This window comes from Protomyctophum bolini (assembly GCF_963924005.1).
Source record: "Protomyctophum bolini genome assembly, chromosome: 16".
In the NCBI taxonomy this organism is placed as follows: Eukaryota; Metazoa; Chordata; class Actinopteri; order Myctophiformes; family Myctophidae; genus Protomyctophum; species Protomyctophum bolini.
Window position 1 is genome coordinate 13420586 of NC_137877.1, and position 21466 is coordinate 13442051.

A 21466-nucleotide genomic window follows, 5' to 3' on the forward strand; every position below is an offset into this window, starting at 1 on the left:
GAATAATGTAATTATAATATGAATTCCCACCAATACAACAGGTTCTATAGAACAAAACTACATCGCATGGATGCACCTTGGGACGTATCCTCAGTGATGTATCCCAAGGTCATCAGGGTTTCGGGTCTTGCGAACATCATACCTCTCACTCAGGTGACCCAGCCGAGGTGATGAAGTCCCGACTTACGTCCCAGTAGCTACCCTCGAACAGACCCACTAGGGAAAGACCAGGGCCACACAATCCGCCACTCCGGAACTATTCTACCGGGACTGGGAGGCACCATTCTGGCACATGGAAGGACTAGGCTCTGTGGGTTGACTCCTGTCCGGGCCCCTCGTACGTCTCACCAAGTCCACTCCTGCTCTCACCAGGTGCAGGATCTGTGTGTTGCACCAGACTCCCATCACCAGACACTTCATTCAGTAGTAGTGGTGGATTCTTGCAGTTTATTAAACGACCCTAACCCTCCAGTCCAGTGTTTTTGGCCATGGACGCCTCTCACTAGTCTGCCATGTTTACTTTCCTCCACATAAGAGACTTATTTATTTACCCATTTAATAATGACCACTTTATGTTGGTCTCCGCCAGGTCGGGCATGCCCGTCCGTGTATCCGTCCGTCTGGACAGCTAATCTCCGTCACCGTTGGGCCGGTCGACGTGAAACTGCACACACTCCCAGAACCTCATTCCATTGGGCCTGTTGTAGCGCCACCAGGTCGTCTATTATTTGCAACGCTGCAATGTGAACACAGATCCATCAGAGTTTTCATAATCAATCCTGTTTAGCCAAGATTGGATGCATCTAATGTTTTCACCCTTGTTTTCAACAAAATGCCTCTAATCATAAACGCAGTTGTTTTTTTTATTTCTAATAGTTTATTGCGACCAGGTCACATTTACTATGAAATCGTACATTTCCCGTCAGTCACTCAATATCCATATGGTGCCCAGGTCTCTTCATATCATCATGGATGGAGATCTCTGATGTCATAGTAAATGCGAACTGCTATCGCAATTAAGTCTATATGGAGATCCCTGATGTCATCAATATTGGCCAGCAACTCTTTCATCTGACCTCAAACCCTTAGATCTCCATATATGGAGATATGTCATAACCTGTTCTGACATTCTATTTTGATCCTTCCCCATCCATCCTTCCTCTTCGATGTCTCCCTTTTGACTGATACCTGTCCATTCAAACTCTAGTCGGGCCTGCCCCAAAGTTATTAGTGCAGCCGCACAACCTGTTCTCAACAGGCCCGGAAATTTAGGCCTGGCCCTCATCAAACCCTGTACACTCAAGACTCAAGAGAATGTCCCCGCTGCGGCGCTGCCACCCTTATGCTGCATTCACATGGAATCAGACAAGAGAATGTCCCCGCTACCACCCTTATGCTGCATTCACATGGAATCAGACAAGAGAATGTCCCCGCTACCACCCTTATGCTGCATTCACATGGAATCAGACAAGCGGTAGATGGCAAAACCTGCTGGACGGCACGGAGCAGTAAAAAGATTAAATATTTTAACATTGATGCCGTTACCGTCGCCGGTTCTGGCTGCCAGGCCGTCCTGTTCCGTTTACCATCCTGCTCCCGTCCATTAAAATTACTTTCGGTTTTCAGTCTTAGATCTCCATATATGGAGCCGACCTGTTCTGACATTCCAGATGTTGATGTCCTCATCAAACCCTGTACACTCAAGACATGCATGCTCCTTATATGGCCAGTACAGAATTCATTCCATGTTGACCCCCTCCATGCCAAAGCGCCAGCCCAGCAGTCTGCTGTCAACGAGGCGGATGCGTGCATGTGACCTCAGGCGTCTTACTGGTCAGGTTGCTGTAAGTACTGCTGCAATGATCTGAGAAAGGTCATACACAAACTAAGATTGATTTTAGCACATTTAGATTTTAGTCTAGTTTTAGTCGACTAAATATAAAGCTTGCGACGCGTTGTGAGCTTGTAGATCTGCCATTTTCAGCATGCAACCATGAAAGTGTAAAATGACTGGATCTCTTGTCCACTATAGTCCAACATTTTAGTCTAATTTATTTGTTTTATGAAATTGTCAATATATTTAGTCTTCGTTTTAGTCATGGCTTAGTTTTCATTCTGTTTACCTCTGTGTAAAACGATATAAACGAACATTTTCCGTCATAGTTTTAGTTGGAATCAACACTGACACAAAGTAATGTAGCTACATGTAGGATGTTAACGAAATTAGACCATACTAAAAGACCATATCCATGTTTTCTTCTAAAATATAGGCTTTATTAAAGCACAAAATTCACAAATATTTAAGAACTTTAAAACTCCATAAGTTAAGATGGCAAGTATAAACAATATACTCAAAAATAGTGAGAGATAAAAGATGAAAAATATCATAACTTAACACCTATACATTAACACAAAACAAAATTCACCGATCTTTGACACAGCAGCAACTGTCACACATTGTAAAGTTATAATTCGATACACATTCTTGCCACCCGATTGTGTAACGAGTCAATTTCAGTCCATTTTGGTGTAAGTTGAGCTCAATGAGAAACGTGATGATCCATTGACTGGAGTCAATTGGGGAGACGCAGAGAAGGGGTGATGGTCAGAGGCTTGACATCGGACTGAGTGCACAGGTATGGATGCAGACTCTCACCAAAGCACTGGCCAAAGAACGTGTAGATGTGAGAGTTGGCGTCGGCGTCATAAAAAGACACCTGTCCCACGTCGTAGTCTACAAAGACCCCGACCGCCTGGGGTTTGTTCTTCACGAACAGACTGCATGTGGAAGACACCGAGCCATATGCTCGATACAGGCCGGCGTTAAGCAGCATGACCCAGCAGCCATTCCCAGCAGACATGCTGACAAGCTTCTTCCTGTTAACGGACACTCTCGCCACTCCTACAGCCCAGCTAGTCTTTCCCTTTACCTGAACCTCGTAATAAAACGTCCCTGATGTGAACCCTTCCCTCGACAACACTGCGTGATGTTTAAACCTCTTGTCGGTGTCGGGGACATTCTGAGGTGTTGCCCCAAGCATCACTGCTTTCCCATCCGGGGACACGATGAGGTTACAGTGTGCGGTGTCTGGGTCAAGGGTCACGTCCACTGCACTGTCCTTCAGCCTCTTCAGATTGACTTCCTTAGACAGAAGAACTGCACATCGTCTCACGCAGGTGGTGTCGGGCAGGTCGAAGTCGACCACGGTGTCCGTCTGGTCCTCGTTCAGCAGAGTGGCCAGGCTCGACAGGAACAGGACGAGGCCGTGGTGATCTTCAGAGTGAGAGAGACGCCGCAACTCGTCACGTTTCTCACTGAGCTCTGCGATTTCCACGTTCAGTTCTTTGATGAAACCCTCCGCTTGTTGCTCTGATGTTTTACGCCGGTCCTCAATCACCTCAATCAGCCCCGGCCGAGAGCGGATCACCTGCCCGCTGAAGACCCCCACCCTCTTGGTGGACCGTTTGATGTCACTGATCCTCTGTGACCGTGCATTTATCGCACTCTGAACTCTTGCCATCACCTCTGGTACTTCTGCTAGTTTGGATTCATCAGACGTTGCATTACACAGAGGACACTGGGACACGTCCTTGATGTCCCGGTAGTGTCTACACATGTTGTGTGCGCATGGTGTGGAGACCGGCTCGGTGACCACATCCAGGCAGATAGCACAGAGCAAGTGCTCGTCCGAATGAAGAATCGTGGCAGTTGCCATATCTGGATAGAGAGAAGACAAAGCGTTTATGATATGAATCTTAAGCCATTTCAGTTGTACATACATTTACACCTACAGTAGTCTAGTATCCACACTGCTCATTCCAGGGCTAACATTCAGTGAAAATAGCCAACCTACAAACTCACAACATATAGCGTTACAGCACTTGGGAGCTTGTAGATCAGCTATTTTCAGCAACAATATTTAGCAAAAACACGAGGGCGTCTAGTATAGAGCCCTTTGGAATCTGTTCAACTGAGTATAAGGTTTAAGTGATTAAACCGTATATGTAGTTGACCAGTGCAGTGGTGTAAACTAACCAAGTACATTTACTCAAGTAAGTACTTGAATATGTCCGATTTTCAGTACTTTCACTTCTACTCCATCTCAGCGGCAAATACTGTACTTTTTAGTCCACTACAATCTGACAAACTTGTACCGTAACCACTTCAGCCATTTGAAAATGGCAGAGCTACAAGCTCACAATGGGTCAGACGCATAATTAGTACTTTCTACTTGTGTACATTTTGATGCCAATACTTAAATACCTTTACTCCACTACAATTATTTTAAAACATGCTCTCTAGATTTATTACAAAATATACAGTAGATTAACACTTCAGCCCTAGATCAGCTTTTCCCCCCTAAAGACATATACATTTGAAAACTTGTGAAATGGGACTGTATTTTTTATCGGCACCAAAAGTCTTTGAAAATAGTAGTTCTACAAGCTCCCAAGATTTGCAAGAATGTTTGTCCCAGAAGAGAAACACTAAAATGTTTCTTACCTCAAACTGTGGTGCAAGTTTAAAATCAAAACTAAATGCAGGGTTGTCATGTAACTAATAGAATACCTGTGGAAAGTATTCTGATTGAGCTTTTTGAATAATAAACACAGCTGAAAGTAATCACATTAATTGCGGCTTGCAGGAGTGTTTCATTTAGGTGTTAATGTGTGCCAGGCATGCACAGCTCCTGCTGTTGTCTTCCTGCTGGCACACAGAAAAGACAGCAATTCACTCTTGAGGAAAAAGTAAATGAAACACAACCACAATTAACCTTCAGCTGGCAAAATAGCAGCTGTGAAAAGGGCCCATCTAGGGTGAAGTTAGACAGAATGACCACAAGATGTCAATGATGTTTAATAGGGGATGTAATTACTATAGACAGTAGACACACAGGTCCCATCTGGTTGAAGATCACATCATCTTCACTTTGCAAGTTTGTATCTAAATCCTATTAGTTGTACAAGAATCATAGTACAGTAGTAGGCCTACGTGCTCTGTTAACAGAAGATTCTTGGTTCAATGATCTCAAAGTTTGTATAATATGCTTTACTGAAGAGCATGCAATTTGGAACTTTCTTTCTCCACTTTTTTAAGGGGCCCTTCTATAAACAGCTTTTGTCCCCACACGTCTCAAGATTTGCCATTGACCACGGTAAGAGAATTCCGACCAAATGTCCGCTAAATTCTGTACCCACCCGTCTCAAGTTTTGCCATTGACGATGAACGGAGAAATGACGTTAGAATGATGAGGATGATGTATGATAAGAGCGCCCCTCACTTCACACAAGTGTGATTTTTCTACATACCCTAGTAAATAGTAAATATCAGGTTAAGTATTATTATAAGCATAAATGTATGTTTTCTTTGTCATAGTGTCAGAGTTACGCAAACTCCGTTCACTTCATGGGGCCAGTCCAATGGCGGCTCTTCTACATAGACTTCTATTGAGCATGGGGACAACTGGAAGTAGTCTGGTTAACTACTCCCTTTGAAAGTGACCCAGTCTATGGACTTTAAAATGTGGCTTTAATCATGGCCCCCAGTTAATAAAACCCACAAAATAGAACCATTATTCCTAGCTGCGGTATTCAGGTGACTCGGGCCTGCTTTGAACACTATTTTCTTTTCAAAGTAAACGCTCCAGACCCCAAGCAGGACACTCAGCTAAGATCATCAGGGGGGCACCGGAAGACGGTGGCTCGCCTATTATGGATCCTGCACCGCAGTTCTATAGGAAAGAACCGCTATGATTGGCCACTTATGGCCAGCCGCCAGTATAGTCGAAGGCCACAAAGCACAGGCGTAAACGGCATTTCTGCATGATCCGCAAACGTCACGGTCTAAGACTTGACCACCCGAACTGCACACAATGTTTTGTGGTGGTTTGAGAAATACACGGCTGTACGCCACATGCAATGCCCAGTGACTGTGGCTGCCTTGTTTAAGAGCGGTTGTTGTCGGAACAAGGAAGTTCAGTCCACATCCTGGTGGATATTCTAGTCGACCTTATTGAGATTAAGATTCCTCCACATGACGATTCCGGTGAAGGCCCCGACACAGAAGAGAGCAAGTACCGCTGCGATACCAGGGATGATGACCGAGTACTCCCTGGGAAGGAAGTACCTGTGCAGGTCATGGCCACTGTCAAGGAACGGCAGAACAATGACCCAGAAGGAGTAGTAAGTAAACAACAGGAGACTGAAGCACACCAGTCCGAAGCCAAGGGCCTGATCAGTGCTGGGGGTCATTTCTGAGCAATGAGCGCTATCAGTTGACCACCTCTTCATTTGACCAGCCTGTGACGTCAGTCATCTTCAATCTATGACGTCAGCCCTCTATGTCATATAATACTCCTAATTAGTACAACTAGAGCGGTGCTCTTTTATTCCGATATATGGAGTTATTTGTCAGGCATGCCCAAATATGGAGTCTATCAGAACATCATTACTGTGATGTCAGAACAGGCCGACTCCATATATGGAGATCTAGGGGTGATCAATTGGCTAATTTGGGCCCTGTCCAGAGCCCTGGCAGAGGCTTTTGTGCTGGTTCTGGACAACAGTGTATCCCACCGACTCAAGGCCAGGCACTGCACTCACTCCCTGTGGTGGTGTTTAAGTCGGTGGGGCGAACGGTTCTCGAGTTACGTACCTTCACATGTACAGAGATGTGGTGCATTAATGCATTTAGAGATATAGATGAGATATTCTTTTTTTTTTTTTTTACTTTGTTTTTATTTTTATTTTTCATTAAACGGATGGGTCACATTGGGCATCACAGTACATATCGTAATTGTTACAGTTCTTTTGTTACATTTCTTTTCTTGAACTTTCACAGTGTTAACGGGTCTCTACAGTTTAGATGAGATATTCTGTAGCCTACTGTACTTTATTTTTTACTTATATTTATTCATTTTTCATGAACAGACTGAGGGCTAGTGCCCCTAAAAAATAAATTAACCAATTAAGCCTTATGTATAAACTATTTGAAAATCTTCAAGATCACAACCACATCCACATCGCAATTCGAAACTGGACTGGACTGAATCCCCCACCAACCCCTTTTTCCACTGTTTGTTTTTTGAGGGGCAGGTTTAATGTTTGTCTTTAGTTCAAAGTTTGTTTGTTTGCATTGACAATGAAGGGAAAATGTACATCAAGACTCATGATGTGTTGTTTACGTCATATTGTCTCTTTATTGTTAATGGCGTCTAATGTTTGTGTTGGCACCGTTTACATCACCATTACGTCACCTAATTAACATGAGATAGACTTTAATATTTTAGTGCCCCTCACTTCACACGGGTGTGATTTCTTGTGATTTTTTGTGACTTTATGGTGATTTCCTGTTTTTGTATATTTGTAGTAGGCCTACTACGTCTCTAAATGTTCTGATGAATTGAAAATGGTGGACCCTATCGTAAACAAGTGTAATGCAAACAGTTTTTGTATTGAGTTGTGTTTGGAAATGTATGAAATGTATTTTAATTCTGCAAACTGTTAATAAATACTTTATTTCTAATAGAATATTACTTTTTTTGTAGTCAATATTTTGATACTTCAGGTAGGGCAGAGCATAGACATATTTATTTTATATATATATATATATATATATATATATATGGCAGAGAGGTAGGGATACCATACCAATAATCAGGAGAGAGAACTCACACAGGAAGGGAGTGGGGGGTGGGAGTCATAGTGGGAGTGTGCGCGCGCGTGCGTGTTCGCGCGCATGAGGTGTAAGATCTATGTACAGCTGTTGTTGCCTCGCTGCCACAAATGGCATGCTGCTGCCTCTCAGCAGCTGCTGCGCTCCCACTCCATATATGGACATATCGGAGACCAAACGGATATACCGTATGGGTGGGTGCAACTATATTATTGTCCCCCCCACCACCTCGGCGTTGAAGGTTCCCTTTAACTACTTTCTTTTATGATGATTTGTTACGGCGGCGAAGCATTAAAACTCAAAGTAATAACTTGCCAGACAATTACATTTATCACCGCGTGAGTCGCGTGACACAAATACAAAATTCATTGGGGTTTTATAATTGTATTTCTTTCAACATGCCACAGTTTTCTTGATGACTTATTTTTAGGATTCCTTCAGCGTCATTATTTCTTCCGGAGCGTTTAAGGTGACGCGCCTTCTGTTTCCTCGTGTGAAGCGAGGAAGCAACCCGTGTTGCCATGTCCGCTTATTATAAGGGACTTTGGTTATTGGGTCGTCCATTCATAGTTAACAGTATTTGTATTGAGTTGTGCTTTAATTGTACTGTAATTCCTTCATATTAAGGGAGGACCTTAAGGACCTTCATATTAATGTATTTGTAAGGAAAGGACCCTACATTTAAAAATGTCTTTGTGCCAGGAGGAAGAACAGGATTTGTGTTGTTGTTAAAATGTTTCAAAGAATATTCCACATTTTGTCACATTTTTCCATGATAGTTTTGAAAATAGCAGATCTACAAGCTCAAGAGTATAGCCTAGCCACTAGCCAGGCTTCTTTTGGGCTTGTTTTAATCAGAGCCATAGAGTAAGTTTTCATGGACCCTGGTTGCTTGTTTCTCTCACACAATGTGGCAACACTGGAAGCGACACAGGAGGACAGCAGCGGTGTGATTTCATTTTTTCACAGAACAGTTTCAACAGCACTCTCTCTCTGTCTCTCTCCGTTTGTGCCACAATGCAGGTTTGTAATCTTTCGTTACATTCTTTTTCATTCATTTTAAACACATCTTTCACGACGCTTGTCTATAATGTGTGTGTGTCATTATCATTACATTCGGCTAAAGAAGTCCTATGATGCTAGCCGCTATGGGTGGCTAAAAACTAATTTATCTGTGACTGACTGTCTAATATATCCGTTAGTATCTCTAGCAGTGGTGGTTCCCAAACTTTTTCGTGCCAAGGACCCCCAAATTGACACTAGTAATTAGCCTGCGGACCTCCCATTTGAAAAGATACATTAGGCTACGGACCCCCATTTAATGGCGTTTATATCTCTGGGACCCCCAATTTATATTGTAACTCTGAGTGTACAGTACAAATGGACCCGTTACAGATATGTTACAGATCCATGGGTCCATTTGGTTCCTAACTATCCATCATAGCTGGGGGACCCCTGGAACTCCCTGGGGGTCCCCGTATCCCACTTTGGGAACCACTGATCTATAGTATTTATCTATCAGGCACCTTCATTTGATACCATTGTTGTTTTATCTCTTGGACCTGAAAGGTTCAATCTACACTTTAAAGTTCCCAGTCCTCTTTAACTCTTGAGCGTTATTGGGTCCATTTGGTTCCATTTGTTCTATCTCAGGGTTACAGACTCTGATGAATTGAAAATGGAGGACCCTATTGTAAACAAATGTAATGCTTTATGGTGTCGTCGACTCCACAGTTAACAGTTTTTGTATTGAGTTGTGCTTGAAATGTACTGTAATTCTCCAAAACTATCAATCAATCAATCACCTGTAAAAGTTAAGTTAAACATTTTACCACGCGTGTACTGTCTATAATATTTAAGTCATTTATTTAAATTATTTGACTATTAATAAGTACTGCTATGGTATTCTTCTGTTTAGCCTGTAGCTACTGTATGTTAGTGTGGCAAAAAATAAAGTTGTGTAATCCCGGTGCGTATGTTTCATGTCCTGACCAGGATTTGATCCCGTTTAGCACACCACTCTCATTAGATGGAATCCCTGGCTACAGACAAATCATGACTTTTTGAGATAATTCGTGTTGTGCGTTTCTCTGTTTGTACAGAAAGATCAAATGTGTTGCTTTGTCTTTGATCTAGTGATAAATATATATTATTAATGTCTTGTTTGTATTTCCTCCACACAGGACCCAAATGAAGACACCGAGTGGAATGATATCCTGCGGAAGAAAGGCATTCTTCCTCCCAAAGAAACTCCCAAAGATGTTGAAGAAGAGGAGGAGCTGGCTCGACAACAGCAATCTGTTGGTAAGACAGCTGTTTCTTTGTTTGTTTAGGGTTGGGGGGGGGGTGCATTAGATTAGTGGTTCCTGTACTTTGATATCCTGTACATTATATATTGTGTGTGTGTGTGTGTGTATATACACTTTATATACTGCATAATATACAGTATACAACATGTATTCTGCGTCATGGTCTAATTGACTCTTCTCCCTGCCTTGTTATTGACACAGTGAAAACGTATGAAAGCATGACACTGGATGAGCTGGACGACAACGAGGACGAGTTTGAAGAAGAGGACGAGGCTGCCATCGAGATGTACAGGTAAAGGGCTTTACTGAGGACGAGGCTTCCATTGAGATGTACAGGTAAAGGGTTTTACTGAGGACGAGGCTTCCATTGAGATGTACAGGTAAAGGGTTTTACAGAGGACGAGGCTTCCATTGAGATGTACAGTTAAAGGGTTTTACCGAGGACGAGGCTGCCATTGAGATGTACAGGTAAAGGGCTTTACTGAGGACGAGGCTGCCATTGAGATGTACAGGTAAAGGGCTTTACTGAGGACGAGGCTGCCATTGAGATGTACAGGTAAAGGGCTTTAGTGAGGACGAGGCTGCCATTGAGATGTACAGGTAAAGGGTTTTACTGAGTACGAGGCTGCCATTGTGATGTACAGCTTTACTGAGGACGAGGCTGCCATTGAGATGTACAGGTGAAGAGGAGAAAGTCTCGCCATGTTTTTTATCAGCTTGTAGAGCTGATCAATGATCAGACTTTCTAGTCTAGTCACGTGATCTAGTAGCGACGTAGTGACGAGACTTTTATGATTAGCTGGCCTCTAAGCCAATGGGAGACTAGCTCTATACGGCCAATGGGACACTAAGCCCACTCTCCTCTCCCCCACCGCACCATGGCTAGAGAGTATAACAGTATAAGATAATGCTTAGAACACCAAAAGGGGTTCCCGTCCTGAATTAGTTTTTCCTTTGTTTCTCTGACAAAAAGAGTTTTGAAATTACAATAACAAATGGTATTTGTGTGAAATTTGTCACTGTAGACAGAGGTATCCTCGGTTGAAAGTGGAGGTGTCTGTCAACTGCCTTATTGCACCACTCAGTTCACACGGGTGTGATTCTTTTTTGTTACTTTAGGATTTCTAATTGTTTTATTTTGCCATCTCAGACAGAAGCGCCTTGCAGAGTGGAAAGCGACGCAGATCAAGAACGTGTTCGGGGCGGTGGGGGAGATCTCTGGCCAGGACTACGTCAAAGAAGTTAACGAGGCCGGTGAGGGTATCTGGGTGGTGCTGCATCTCTACAAGCAGGGGTAAGACATCCAACTAGATGGGCCCTTTTTATACCCGTTAATTCTTTCTGTTTCAGTGTCATGAGTTGGTACCTTTTTGGTAGACTTTATATTTTTCTATTTTTATGATCAAAGTTGCCCAAATTTGCAGTCATACATAGATGTATGTCACAGACAATTTACATCACAAGATGCCCGATATCATAGGCGGGCCACATGGAATCCAAGATCCACGTTGGAGCCGCACGGTTCACATGTGGACCCCCGGTATTGTTTTGAAGCATTTTAACAAAATGAATAGGGCTGTTTAATGTAACAGTCTCAGCCAAGCACATCTGCTAAGGTTGGATTCCACAGCTTAAACTTCTCATTGGTCGAACAAGACTACTTGACCAACAAGAAACAAATGCAAACGGGTGTAGACAAAAATGCATCCTGTATTTTGACAGTTTGATTAAGATGCAGAATGAAATGGGCTGGTACTAACCGGTTCCTTCTCTGTTCTCTCCGCCGCGGTCTCCCAGCATCCCTCTGTGCACGCTGATCAACCAGCACCTGTGCACGCTGGCCAGGAAGTTCCCCCAGACCAAGTTTGTCAAGTCCATCTCCACCACCTGTATCCCCAACTATCCCGACCGCAACCTGCCCACCATCTTCGTCTACTTCGAGGGAGAGATGAAGGCTCAGTTCATCGGCCCTCTCGTCTTCGGTGGTATGAACCTCAAAGTTAATGGTATGTATGAGACCCCCCCCCCTACCTCGTATCTAGGCCTGTCGCAGTATAGTCAAGGGATTAGTGAGCTAATCCTGATTCTTTTGCATAATAGTTAGTATTGTTTCTATTCATCTGTATAAAAAGTTAAAACTATCTATCCATTATTATTTCCACATTAATTCTTCTTATGTACATGTTCCAGTGTTAAATTAAACAATTAAATCGTTAATCAAAATGATTTGTGTGACAATTAATCGTCAAGTAATGGCCTATTCATACACCAGTTTTAGGTGATATGGTGAATGGTGCATTTATATAATGGTAAATGGTGCATTTATATAGCGCCTTTAGCCCTTTGTCTAAGGCGCTTTACATACAGTAGCTTTACATACCATCACCGATGGTCGGAGGAAACCATGCAAGGCACCAACCTGCACATCAGGAGCAATTCGGGGATTCAGGGTCTTGCTCAAGGACACTTCGACACTAACTCTGGGGGAGCCCGGGTTCGAACTGGCAACCTTGTGGTTCGTTACCATCCGGCCACTCACCGTGACCACCAAAATGGTGGTTGGTTAAAAACAAGGTGTTTGGGTGAGCGGCGAGACGCTTATCACCGCCACGGCTTGACGTCATGTTATACTTTTCCCAACCACTGCGTGGTGGTCACTGTTATGGAAATAATATATGTCCATCCGGAAGGTGAATGTATATCTTAGAAGTTTATTCAGAAGAACAGCAAGAACAGCAATATCACTCAGTTTAGCAGGCTTAGCCTGTATCACTCAACATTCTCTCTCATGGTCTCCATCCCACTAGCCAGTAGCCCTCCTGAGCTTCTCTCTTATCCCCCAGAAGCAGGTCCACAGATAAACATGACCATCACAAAGGTACAATACAGACGCCCTGACTGTCTTGGCTGTCGCCCCCCTCCTGAGAACTACCTAGTGATACCTATCCAGGCCAAGCAGGGTCTCATAATATACAATAGGTGTGACATGGTCTTTTACATACAGCTTGATCAAAGGGTTGATTGGATTAAGACAGGCTTTCAGGCCAAGGTGTCGTTGCTCACAGACACGACCAGACAGACTAGCATGGAACAATATACTATATAGATTTGTTTTTCCCACAACTTCACCTTATCACCTAGTGGAGTATGAATATAGGCCTCATGAGTTCATCATTGTGACGACCCTAATGCTGAGGTCTTACATGCTTCTCTCTCTCTCTCTCTCTGTCTGTCGTGCTCCTGTGGCATCCAGAGTTGGAGTGGAGGTTATCGGAGAGCGGAGCCGTGAAGACCGACCTGGAGGAGAACCCCAAGAAGCAGATCGAAGACAAACTCATGACCTCGATCAGACAGTCACTCCCCACGCGGAAAGACGACGATGACTCCGATGACGAGGACTATTAGAGAAGAGCCCCGTCCTTCCCCGAACGTACACACACACACACACACACACACACACACACCCCAGTCACAAGGCTCTGTCACCACTATGTGGAACTTACGCAGGCATTATGATTTCGGTCGAGGACGATTGGGGACAGGTTTTTTTTATTTTTGTCAAATATCCAGTATCCACATCTTGTTAACAATAGGTTTTACATGCAGCCGTTTTAAAACTGAGAAACGGAGAATATAATGTGTTCCATGATCATGATGATGAACTAACGGCACCACTCTTCAATCAAATTATGCAAACTATTAACATGGTGTATAATTATACTCTTACTCAACCTTTTTCAGTTGAAGGACCACCAGCTTGATATGCATTAGGCCATGGATCCTTGTTAGATTGTAGCTTTTTTTATTTTATTTATCTGGTTACAGGTGTCCATTTGGTCCCCTCATGGTCCTCTTCGGACCTGACATTGAGAAACGGTGATTATACGCGTGCGTTAATTATGCGTCCCTATGCATCATGTTCAGCCATACGGATGGTTACTGCCAAATTAATTTAATACGTTGTTAATCTGATATTCATCCTTTGTTTTAACACCCCTCCTGAATAGAAGCAGAGGCAACTCTGTCTGGATCCTTTATACTTTATTTTTACTTGTAAAAAGTAATTGTCACAGAATGCACTGTATACATTTTCTAATCGTTCAAATACAAGTGAAATGATCTGCTACCATCATCTATGCCAGTTTTTTGGTAACTGCTTTTTACTGATTCTGTCATTTGTCTGATTTATTACAAGATTTATTCTATAAAAGACTTGGGTTTTCTTTGGACATTAGGTGTATTTTGAAAGTTTCTGTCCATCTTTGTCTTGTGACGATACGAAATGTAAAATTACTGTAAACCGTTAATTCGCACAGTAATGCGTCTCAGATTTGTAATCACATGAATGCTAACATCCCTATCCTGGGCATGTCAGAATAACACAATGGGCTACAATTCAGTGAAAATGGATGAAGTAGAATCTCACAGCATGTGAGCTAGCTTCTACATTGGCCGCTTTCGGCTTAGCATTGGTGTGTGTATATAGAGGTGAGAAAAGTATAGACCCCTGGGAATCAATGAAGTGTATATAGGATTTATATATAAGTGGTTATTCTTCTGGGGTTGAAAACAGGAGGACACAGTCATGGCAGTGCATGTCTACCTTTACAATAATTTATTTTCCGAAAAGCGTCAAGTTCTGTTTGAATAGACGTTGTTTTGTAACGAAAAGGCCTTGTGCACTCATACAAGGACAGGTGTGTCGGAGCCGGCAACCGAATGCGAATCATGAGAAGAAAAAGGTCCCGCACACAGTCTTTCACTTATAGAGCAGTGCTTTTATTAGATGACAACGTTTCGGTCTAAACAAACCTTCATCAGGTATCTGGTTTACAACAAGCAACCGGTAATGGCTATATAGAGGAACTCAGAGAGGCGAGGACCAATCGGAGGCACACGCCAGTCTGTTACCATGGAGAGGGAACAACATAGACGTTGTAAAATACTGCATGTTGCTGCCACGATGGCAAAGTGGTGATGACTTTCTGTTGCGACTCCTCGGTGGTTCTACAACATCCCCTCTGGGAGATCGCGGATCTTCTAGCCAGATAGGAAGAGAAAGAAAAAAAGTTGTGTCAGTGTGAGTGACTGTCCATGTATCTGTTGGTCTTACTCTTAATCTTTTCAAGGTTTCTCGACGTTTCTTTTGGCATTTCAAGGGCCGGCGTCCACACCAAGAAAGATAATCATAGATCTGCTATTTTACCAAGTATAAATGTGGGCATAACGATAACTATACACAATTTACAGTACATTCCAGTTTCAACTTGTTGCGGGGGTTCAGTTTAATAAACCTTTTTCACAGCAGCAATTTATGCAGTGCATTTGGATCAGGAGCAGTGGGCACTAAGGGCTCTATTCTTGTCCATGCTAAACCCCTTATCCCTAAACTACTTCACTATTTTGAAAACTATTTTTGAATAGTTAAAATAGCCAATCTGCAAACTCACGTGTTGATGTAGATTGGCTATTTTAACTATTCAAAAATGTTTTTCAAAATAGTAAAAAAACAAACAAAGGCAAAGTAGTTTGAAATTTGAAGTAATGATAATTATATATATTTTTTAAATCACACCCGTGTGAAGTGAGGGGCACTCTTCATCATACATCATCTCATTCTTGCCAATCACAATTTGCGTCCTCACTTTTCCGTCTTCACGTTTATCTTCAATGTTTGTGTTTACACAAGCCCGGAAAGTTGGGCATAGGATCGGCTAGGGCCCCTCAAAAAAGCAACTGATATTGTGGTCTACTTAATGTAGAAAAATATCTAAAGTTGTCCCTGAGGCTATCTGTTGCCCTACCTTTAAAGTTGCGTTCCATTCAGCAACAGAGTCGAGGGTGCTTTTTGTTGTCTCACTGGAAAGGCACACTAAATACACTAAATAGAATGGAACAATTAGTGTCATTGGTGTCATTTGGTACTATTATATGACAACATGGCTGCCATGAAAAAGGTCTATTGCACAAGATAGCGGTGGGAAAAGTATAAAGCAACAAGCAACATCATTTGAGTTGGATTTGAACACTACGGCATGAGCTTGTAGATCTGCTTTTTATTGAAACATTGTGAAATTTGAAAATATATACTCTTTCACAGCGAACATTGTTATATGATATCATATCTTTGCATCTGGTAGGGGGGGGGGGGTCCTTGGAACAACATATTTTCAGATTGGGGTCAGCGGGCAATTACGTATAATTTTTGTGGTCCTTGACATAAAATAGTTTGAGAACCACTGATATAGAAACTTGTAGAGTCAGGTCTCAGGTCTTAATGGGTTAGAGACATTACGGCCACCATATTGGCTAGATCAAGCAGTGCCTCTCCTCTTATGCACGTTTTCTGTTTGAATGTCTATTGAAGCAATAATGTAACTATCTCCACAATAAAAATAACTTGTGGAGTTCTCAAGCTAACCAAACGTAACGGTTTGGTTTGTTACTTACAGCCTTACAGGCATGTAGTCCTGACTCCTGATGATATAGCATAGAAGGGATACGTATTATACCTAGATAATATGGAAGAAACGTTTAATGTACCATGTACGGCCAGGGGCCAATGCAGCGTATCGTCTATGTAGCATGCATGTGTCCGGCCTGGCTGTTTAATATGCGTTTAATATCAAAACATATAGGCAACTTTAACAGTTAAGGTCCCTGCAGACTAGTTGCTGCGTTTTTTTATGATTTCTTTGCAGCGTTTTTTCCGCTGTTTTTTCCGGAAAACTAAAACGGCAGCAGCCTGCAAGGATCTTTATGGTTTTATAAATATTGTAAATGTTTTACCAGGAGTATCAGCTGTTTCTTTCTCCTCTGGGTCAGTTTGGGGGACAATCGCATCAGGGGATGCACTGAATGGGACTAGATAAAATCATATAGTTAATTAATTCACTGTACATTGGAATGGTTTCATCATGTCTGCTACTATGTTACTACCATGAACAAAACGCAAAACAATTAAGCAGTTCCTCAAACCAAATAACCAGTAAAATATGGAAAGGAGAGTGGAGAGCTTATGTTCACCTCACACCCATCTCAATTATTAATTTATTCTGAAGGAACAGTTTGTCTAATATCTTCAATACTTTTAAATTAATGTAAGTAACTAAAGAAAGTTGCTACTGTCCCGTTTTAACTATCTGTCTGTGGCCATACTGTTATGTATATGGAGTTCTCTGTATCTGTCTGCCTGCCTGTGTCTGAAGAGTGCAAACTGACTGTGAAAAGTGGAATCAAATGGCAGGTGTGGGGTTGTCATGTCAATCAATTGGCTGAGGCAGAGGCTGGAAATTTTACAGGTGAGGGGACTAAAAGGGCCAATTCATAGTCCATTTTTCGGTTAGATGGTTAGTAAAAACAGAGAAATGTGTTGTGTAAGCAGTGACCACTGCAGCGTGACATCATGTTGTAGTTTTAGGTGGTCACCTCCAAAACTGGACTATTGTGAATAGGCCTTTAGGCTCGTTAGGTCCACTGGACAACGGTGTATCCCACCGACTCAAGGCCGGGCACTGCACTCCCTGTGGTGGTCTGGAACGTCAGGTGTGTGTCAAATTTGAAGTTGGTGGAACGAACGGTTCTGGAGTTACGTGGATTGCAGATACACACATACATTTATAGTAGGATGGTGTGTGAGCCTCTGCTTGCTTACCATGCCTTGGTGTACTGCATCCACAGCCTTGTGTGCTTTGGAGTAATGAAACAGGAACTGAAAGGAGAGACAATACGTCAGTTAGGGCGTAAGGACACTTAACACTCGCATGACTGAGAGGTCATTTTGACCTGTTTTTTTTAGATTTTGAAGTTGATTATCTTTGCCCATGAAGTTTTGTTTTCTTTTGATATTTTTGCCTATAATGACATATGGCCAAAATAGGGACACCAAAGTGTCCTGAAAGTAGTTAAAAGTCAGAGGTATTGTAAATTAACTTACTCTTTTGAATACATTCTGAGCCTCCTCCTGTGAACACAAACAATCATATAGTAATGAAAGTATTATTCTGGATCCTCAATGATCTTGATATTTGTATAGTATTAGTTGCATATTATTTAAGTACCGGTACATGTATTTAACATTGTGGAAAGGATTGATTTAATTTCCTTTAAAACTTTACAGATAATCAGTTTCACACAAAGTTTGTCGATGTTTCATCATAATTTAAACAGATGTCAGTAAAATAAATGCTTCCATCTTCCACTTTCTCTCACACTTTGATATCGCCTGTAGTACCACTGCATACCCCTAGGGGTAGACATACCCCCATTTGAGAAAACCCTGTTTCAAGAACTTCTACAGGTCTGTTCTGTTACACTGGTTCTCAACGTGTGGTCCGGGAAACCCCAGGGGTCCTTGAGGGGTTCTCGGAGGGACCACATGGATCCTTACGGGTCTGTAACTCTTTGACAGTGTTCAAATGGAACCAATTTGATTTGCACTCTCGCAGCGTTACATTAACCCCGATGACTTTACGCTGTAGATTTGAGTCCAAGAGATAAATTATTTTTATTAATGGGGGTCCGTGGCCTAATATGCATGCATATTAAACTGGGGGTTTTTGAAAAAACTAAAAAGGTTGAGTATCAAGTTACAACTGACCTCATTCTGGTCTGCCAGCTCAATGTCCCCAACATCATCACCCTGAACATCAGGCACCTGCATGGAGAAGAAGAAAAACACACTTTATTAGAAATTAGGGGTGCCAACAGTTAATCAAACTATTAATGAATGAATCAGACATATCACAAATAGTTTTCTGCTGTGTTGCTTTCGATGTGTACACTGTATTGAGGTATCTAAACTCTGCACATGCTTTCTGAACGTGAGAATGTTGATCATTGATAGTCAGACAACCAAATCTCGTAATACTGCAGGCAGAGCACCCGAAATGGCACCGCTTATAGATGCCCAAAATAAATGACATATACAGTGTACTGTGTGCATCACAAAAACAAGTGATAAGAAAACAGCCTGTGATATGTCTTCTTTTATATTCATGAACCGATAAAAGGATGCTACCGGTCAGAAATAGTGTTTCATTGACTTCAATGTATTTCAATGCATTTCCGGTTCCAGTTTTGCCTCCCATGCATGCAGTTCAATAGCGAGGTAAGACAACTATTCTACAAGCTAGAGCTATATAGAGTCCGGAACTACACCTCCCAAAAGCAGGGTCCATATATGGACCCTGGGCAGGGGCCTGTCCAGAGCCCGGGCAGAGGCCTTTTTGGGACGGTTCTGGACAACCGTGGGTCCGACCGTCTCGACACTGTGCACTGCACCCCCTGCGGTGGCACGTGTGTGGCACCGCGTCTGTCGAATTTGAAGTCAGTGGGGCGAACGATTCTCGAGTTACGTGGATTACACACAGACAGACAGAAAAATAGCATAGCATCTACAAGCTTGTAGATCTGCTATTTTTTGGAACGACATATTTCCAGATGGGGGTCGGCGGCCAATTACATATATTTTGGGGGTCCTTGACATGAAAATGTTTGAGAGCCACTGACATAGAAACATAGGTTTTTCAGAAAACTGTCAGGATTTAGAAGGCATTTGTAGATTCGTCCTCAGGTCTAAATGGGTTAAAATCCCCCCTATGCCTTTCAAGCACTACAAAGATGTATAGAGCTCCAGTAGAAGGCCACACGTGGCCCCTGGTGTGGCTGTATTCTCGTGGCAGACCCCTGAACCCCCTGAACAGCAGGTTTGGTGAGAATTGGAGCAACGGGGGGTCTTGCTAGTCCGGATAATTATGTTTGTGATGTCCAGTGTCCACCGCCGGTCCACCCAACCTCGAGGCATTTTTAATGTAGAGATACCTGATGAAGGTCGTTTAAACTGAAACGTTGTCATCTAATAAAACTACTACTCTATAAATTCTATTCTAATGTAGGATTAAAAAGTGAAAAAGCAGCATGGAACAGTTTTGAATGAATATCTCTTTAGCACAGAATTGTAATTGCATAAAGAACAGGAAGCAATTCCACTTTTGCTGACTAGAATATGATCATAGTGATGTGAAAATATATCAACAATAATACATTAAAAATAAGCATGCGTCCATAGAATGATTCATATCATGGATTAATTAAAACATATATTACCTTTCTTAAAGTAAGCCCATCTTCCCATTGTCTGAATTGATTGCCATAGGACTCTGAAAGAGGGATTAAATGCTCATCATTGATTTGGTAATATAGGCCAGTGCTATGTTCTCAAAGTGAGGTCTGAGGACCCCCAGGGGTCATTGAGGCGGTTCCAGGGGGTCCCCAGCTAATTTTTAGTAGTTAATATAGCTTAAAGAATCTGTTTAAACCACTTCAAACCTATTTTATACTTTTTATATACTATACAGAAGTAGCAGTTATACAAGCTCACACGAGTCACTTTCTTTTGAAAAATTAATTAATGAAACATTTTATACTTAAAAAAACCATATGCCTATCTTCTTTTGTCCCTAGTACAAAATATGTTCAAATGGGGGTTCACGGACAAATAGTTTACAGTTTTCCTTTCCCTTGACATGAATTTGTTTAAGAACCACATGATAATTAATAAAGGCTACTGTACGTCTGTACCACTGATATAGGAACTGTAATCAAGGTAGCAAAATCTAAACTGAACAAGAGCTTATACTAAATCAATTAATGTAGCCATCATCTCAACAAACACATCTAAGATTTATTTGCGATGTTTGGCATACTAGATGAAACCAAGTTGCAAAAGAATAAGAGCTGACAATCCTGACATAGCCTAATCAAGCCACGTTCTCTGCTTTAATTGCGCGTAATTGTTCTCACCTGCTGTCGCACAGCTCCAACATCCAAGACACCACCAGACCAAATGTAACAGGAACAGTTGTCTCACAGCGGGGATGGACATCTCTTCTCTGCGTTCTTTTGCGCGTCTTGGAGAGAAAGATGGAGAGAAAGACGGAAAATAGAGAGGCACGGAACTTCGGAAGCTTTGCTGCTCCAATTAAGCAAGTTCTCCCGCACCGATCGAGTGATTATTCCCTCACTCACAACAACAAGCACAAACTGTGATCAGGTAACGGCTCTGTCACAGTTAAAAAGGCTCCAACTTGACGGGGTGACAAACATCCTCTCCCACGTTTCCACGCAAAGGGTGACCAATCACCAATCATGTCCCCACGGCTTTCCGAGGTGACTGCCTTGGTCATCAACAGAGCCCTCGTGCGCGAGTAAGTGCCCCCCTCACTCACTTACACACACTTACACACACACACACACACACACACACACACACTCTCTCTCTCTCTCTCTCTCTCTCTCTCTCTCTCTCTCTCTCTCTTTTCTAGGTATTAGAGCCAGTAAACCTAAAGTACTTATAGTAGACATGCATATATAACATTTACATGTGCTTGTAAATGTCCACTGTCCACTACTGAGAGTGCAGTGGAGAATCGGTTCAGCAAAAAGCTAAGGTTTCAGGTTTGGCAAAGTCATTATCCTGAGA

At 42.4% G+C, this 21466-nt stretch overlaps 3 protein-coding genes and 1 long non-coding RNA gene across 7 annotated transcripts in view; 1 reads left to right on the forward strand and 3 right to left on the reverse strand.

Moving 5' to 3' along the window:
• LOC308331010 overlaps positions 1 to 21466 on the reverse strand; it is a 302214-nt gene that overhangs the window by 198965 nt on the left and 81783 nt on the right. The gene's annotated exons all lie outside the window — the stretch shown is intronic.
• Positions 6001 to 6252, reverse strand: dpm2 (dolichyl-phosphate mannosyltransferase subunit 2, regulatory; the record flags this gene model as incomplete). The annotated part of the gene is made up of 1 exon (XM_080785191.1): positions 6001 to 6252. The coding sequence occupies one exon, from the start codon at positions 6250 to 6252 to the stop codon at positions 6001 to 6003; it is 252 nt and encodes an 83-aa protein (XP_080641317.1).
• pdcl3 (phosducin-like 3) lies at positions 8607 to 14194 on the forward strand. Its single transcript, XM_080785511.1, has 6 exons — positions 8607 to 8698; positions 9859 to 9979; positions 10186 to 10276; positions 11135 to 11278; positions 11782 to 11990; positions 13238 to 14194. Exons 1-6 carry the CDS (start codon positions 8693 to 8695, stop codon positions 13387 to 13389), a joined length of 723 nt encoding a protein of 240 aa, XP_080641637.1. The 5' UTR covers positions 8607 to 8692; the 3' UTR covers positions 13390 to 14194.
• Positions 14458 to 21086, reverse strand: nms (neuromedin S). Of its 4 annotated transcripts, none has more exons than XR_013965499.1 (8): positions 20788 to 21086; positions 20092 to 20144; positions 18584 to 18640; positions 17921 to 17947; positions 17639 to 17695; positions 16774 to 16848; positions 15789 to 15865; positions 14458 to 15024 (listed from the first exon to the last, which is right to left on the reverse strand). XR_013965499.1 is itself a non-coding variant. In XM_080785513.1 (7 exons), the coding sequence occupies exons 1-7, from the start codon at positions 20867 to 20869 to the stop codon at positions 14992 to 14994; spliced, it is 381 nt and encodes a 126-aa protein (XP_080641639.1). In that variant the 5' UTR covers positions 20870 to 21086; the 3' UTR covers positions 14458 to 14991. The 4 variants fall into 4 exon arrangements, 2 of the variants coding, with proteins under 2 accessions (XP_080641639.1, XP_080641638.1); XR_013965500.1 differs by having other exon boundaries at positions 14964 to 15021; XM_080785513.1 differs by lacking the exon at positions 15789 to 15865 and having other exon boundaries at positions 14458 to 15021.

What these genes read in the sequence shown, in the direction of transcription:
- nms (XM_080785512.1), bottom strand. Translation starts at nt 20,869, where the DNA reads ATGTCCATCCCCGCTGTGAGACAACTGTTCCTGTTACATTTGGTCTGG. An exon ending in ATGGGCTTACTTTAAGAAAG is followed by an intron (nt 18,641 to 20,091) that starts GTAATATATGTT and finishes TTCTCCATGCAG; the next exon opens with GTGCCTGATGTTCAGGGTGA. An exon ending in ATGCAGTACACCAAGGCATG is followed by an intron (nt 16,849 to 17,638) that starts GTAAGCAAGCAG and finishes GATTTTATCTAG; the next exon opens with TCCCATTCAGTGCATCCCCT.
- pdcl3 (XM_080785511.1), top strand. An exon ending in CTGCATCTCTACAAGCAGGG is followed by an intron (nt 11,279 to 11,781) that starts GTAAGACATCCA and finishes GCGGTCTCCCAG; the next exon opens with CATCCCTCTGTGCACGCTGA. An exon ending in TATGAACCTCAAAGTTAATG is followed by an intron (nt 11,991 to 13,237) that starts GTATGTATGAGA and finishes TGTGGCATCCAG; the next exon opens with AGTTGGAGTGGAGGTTATCG.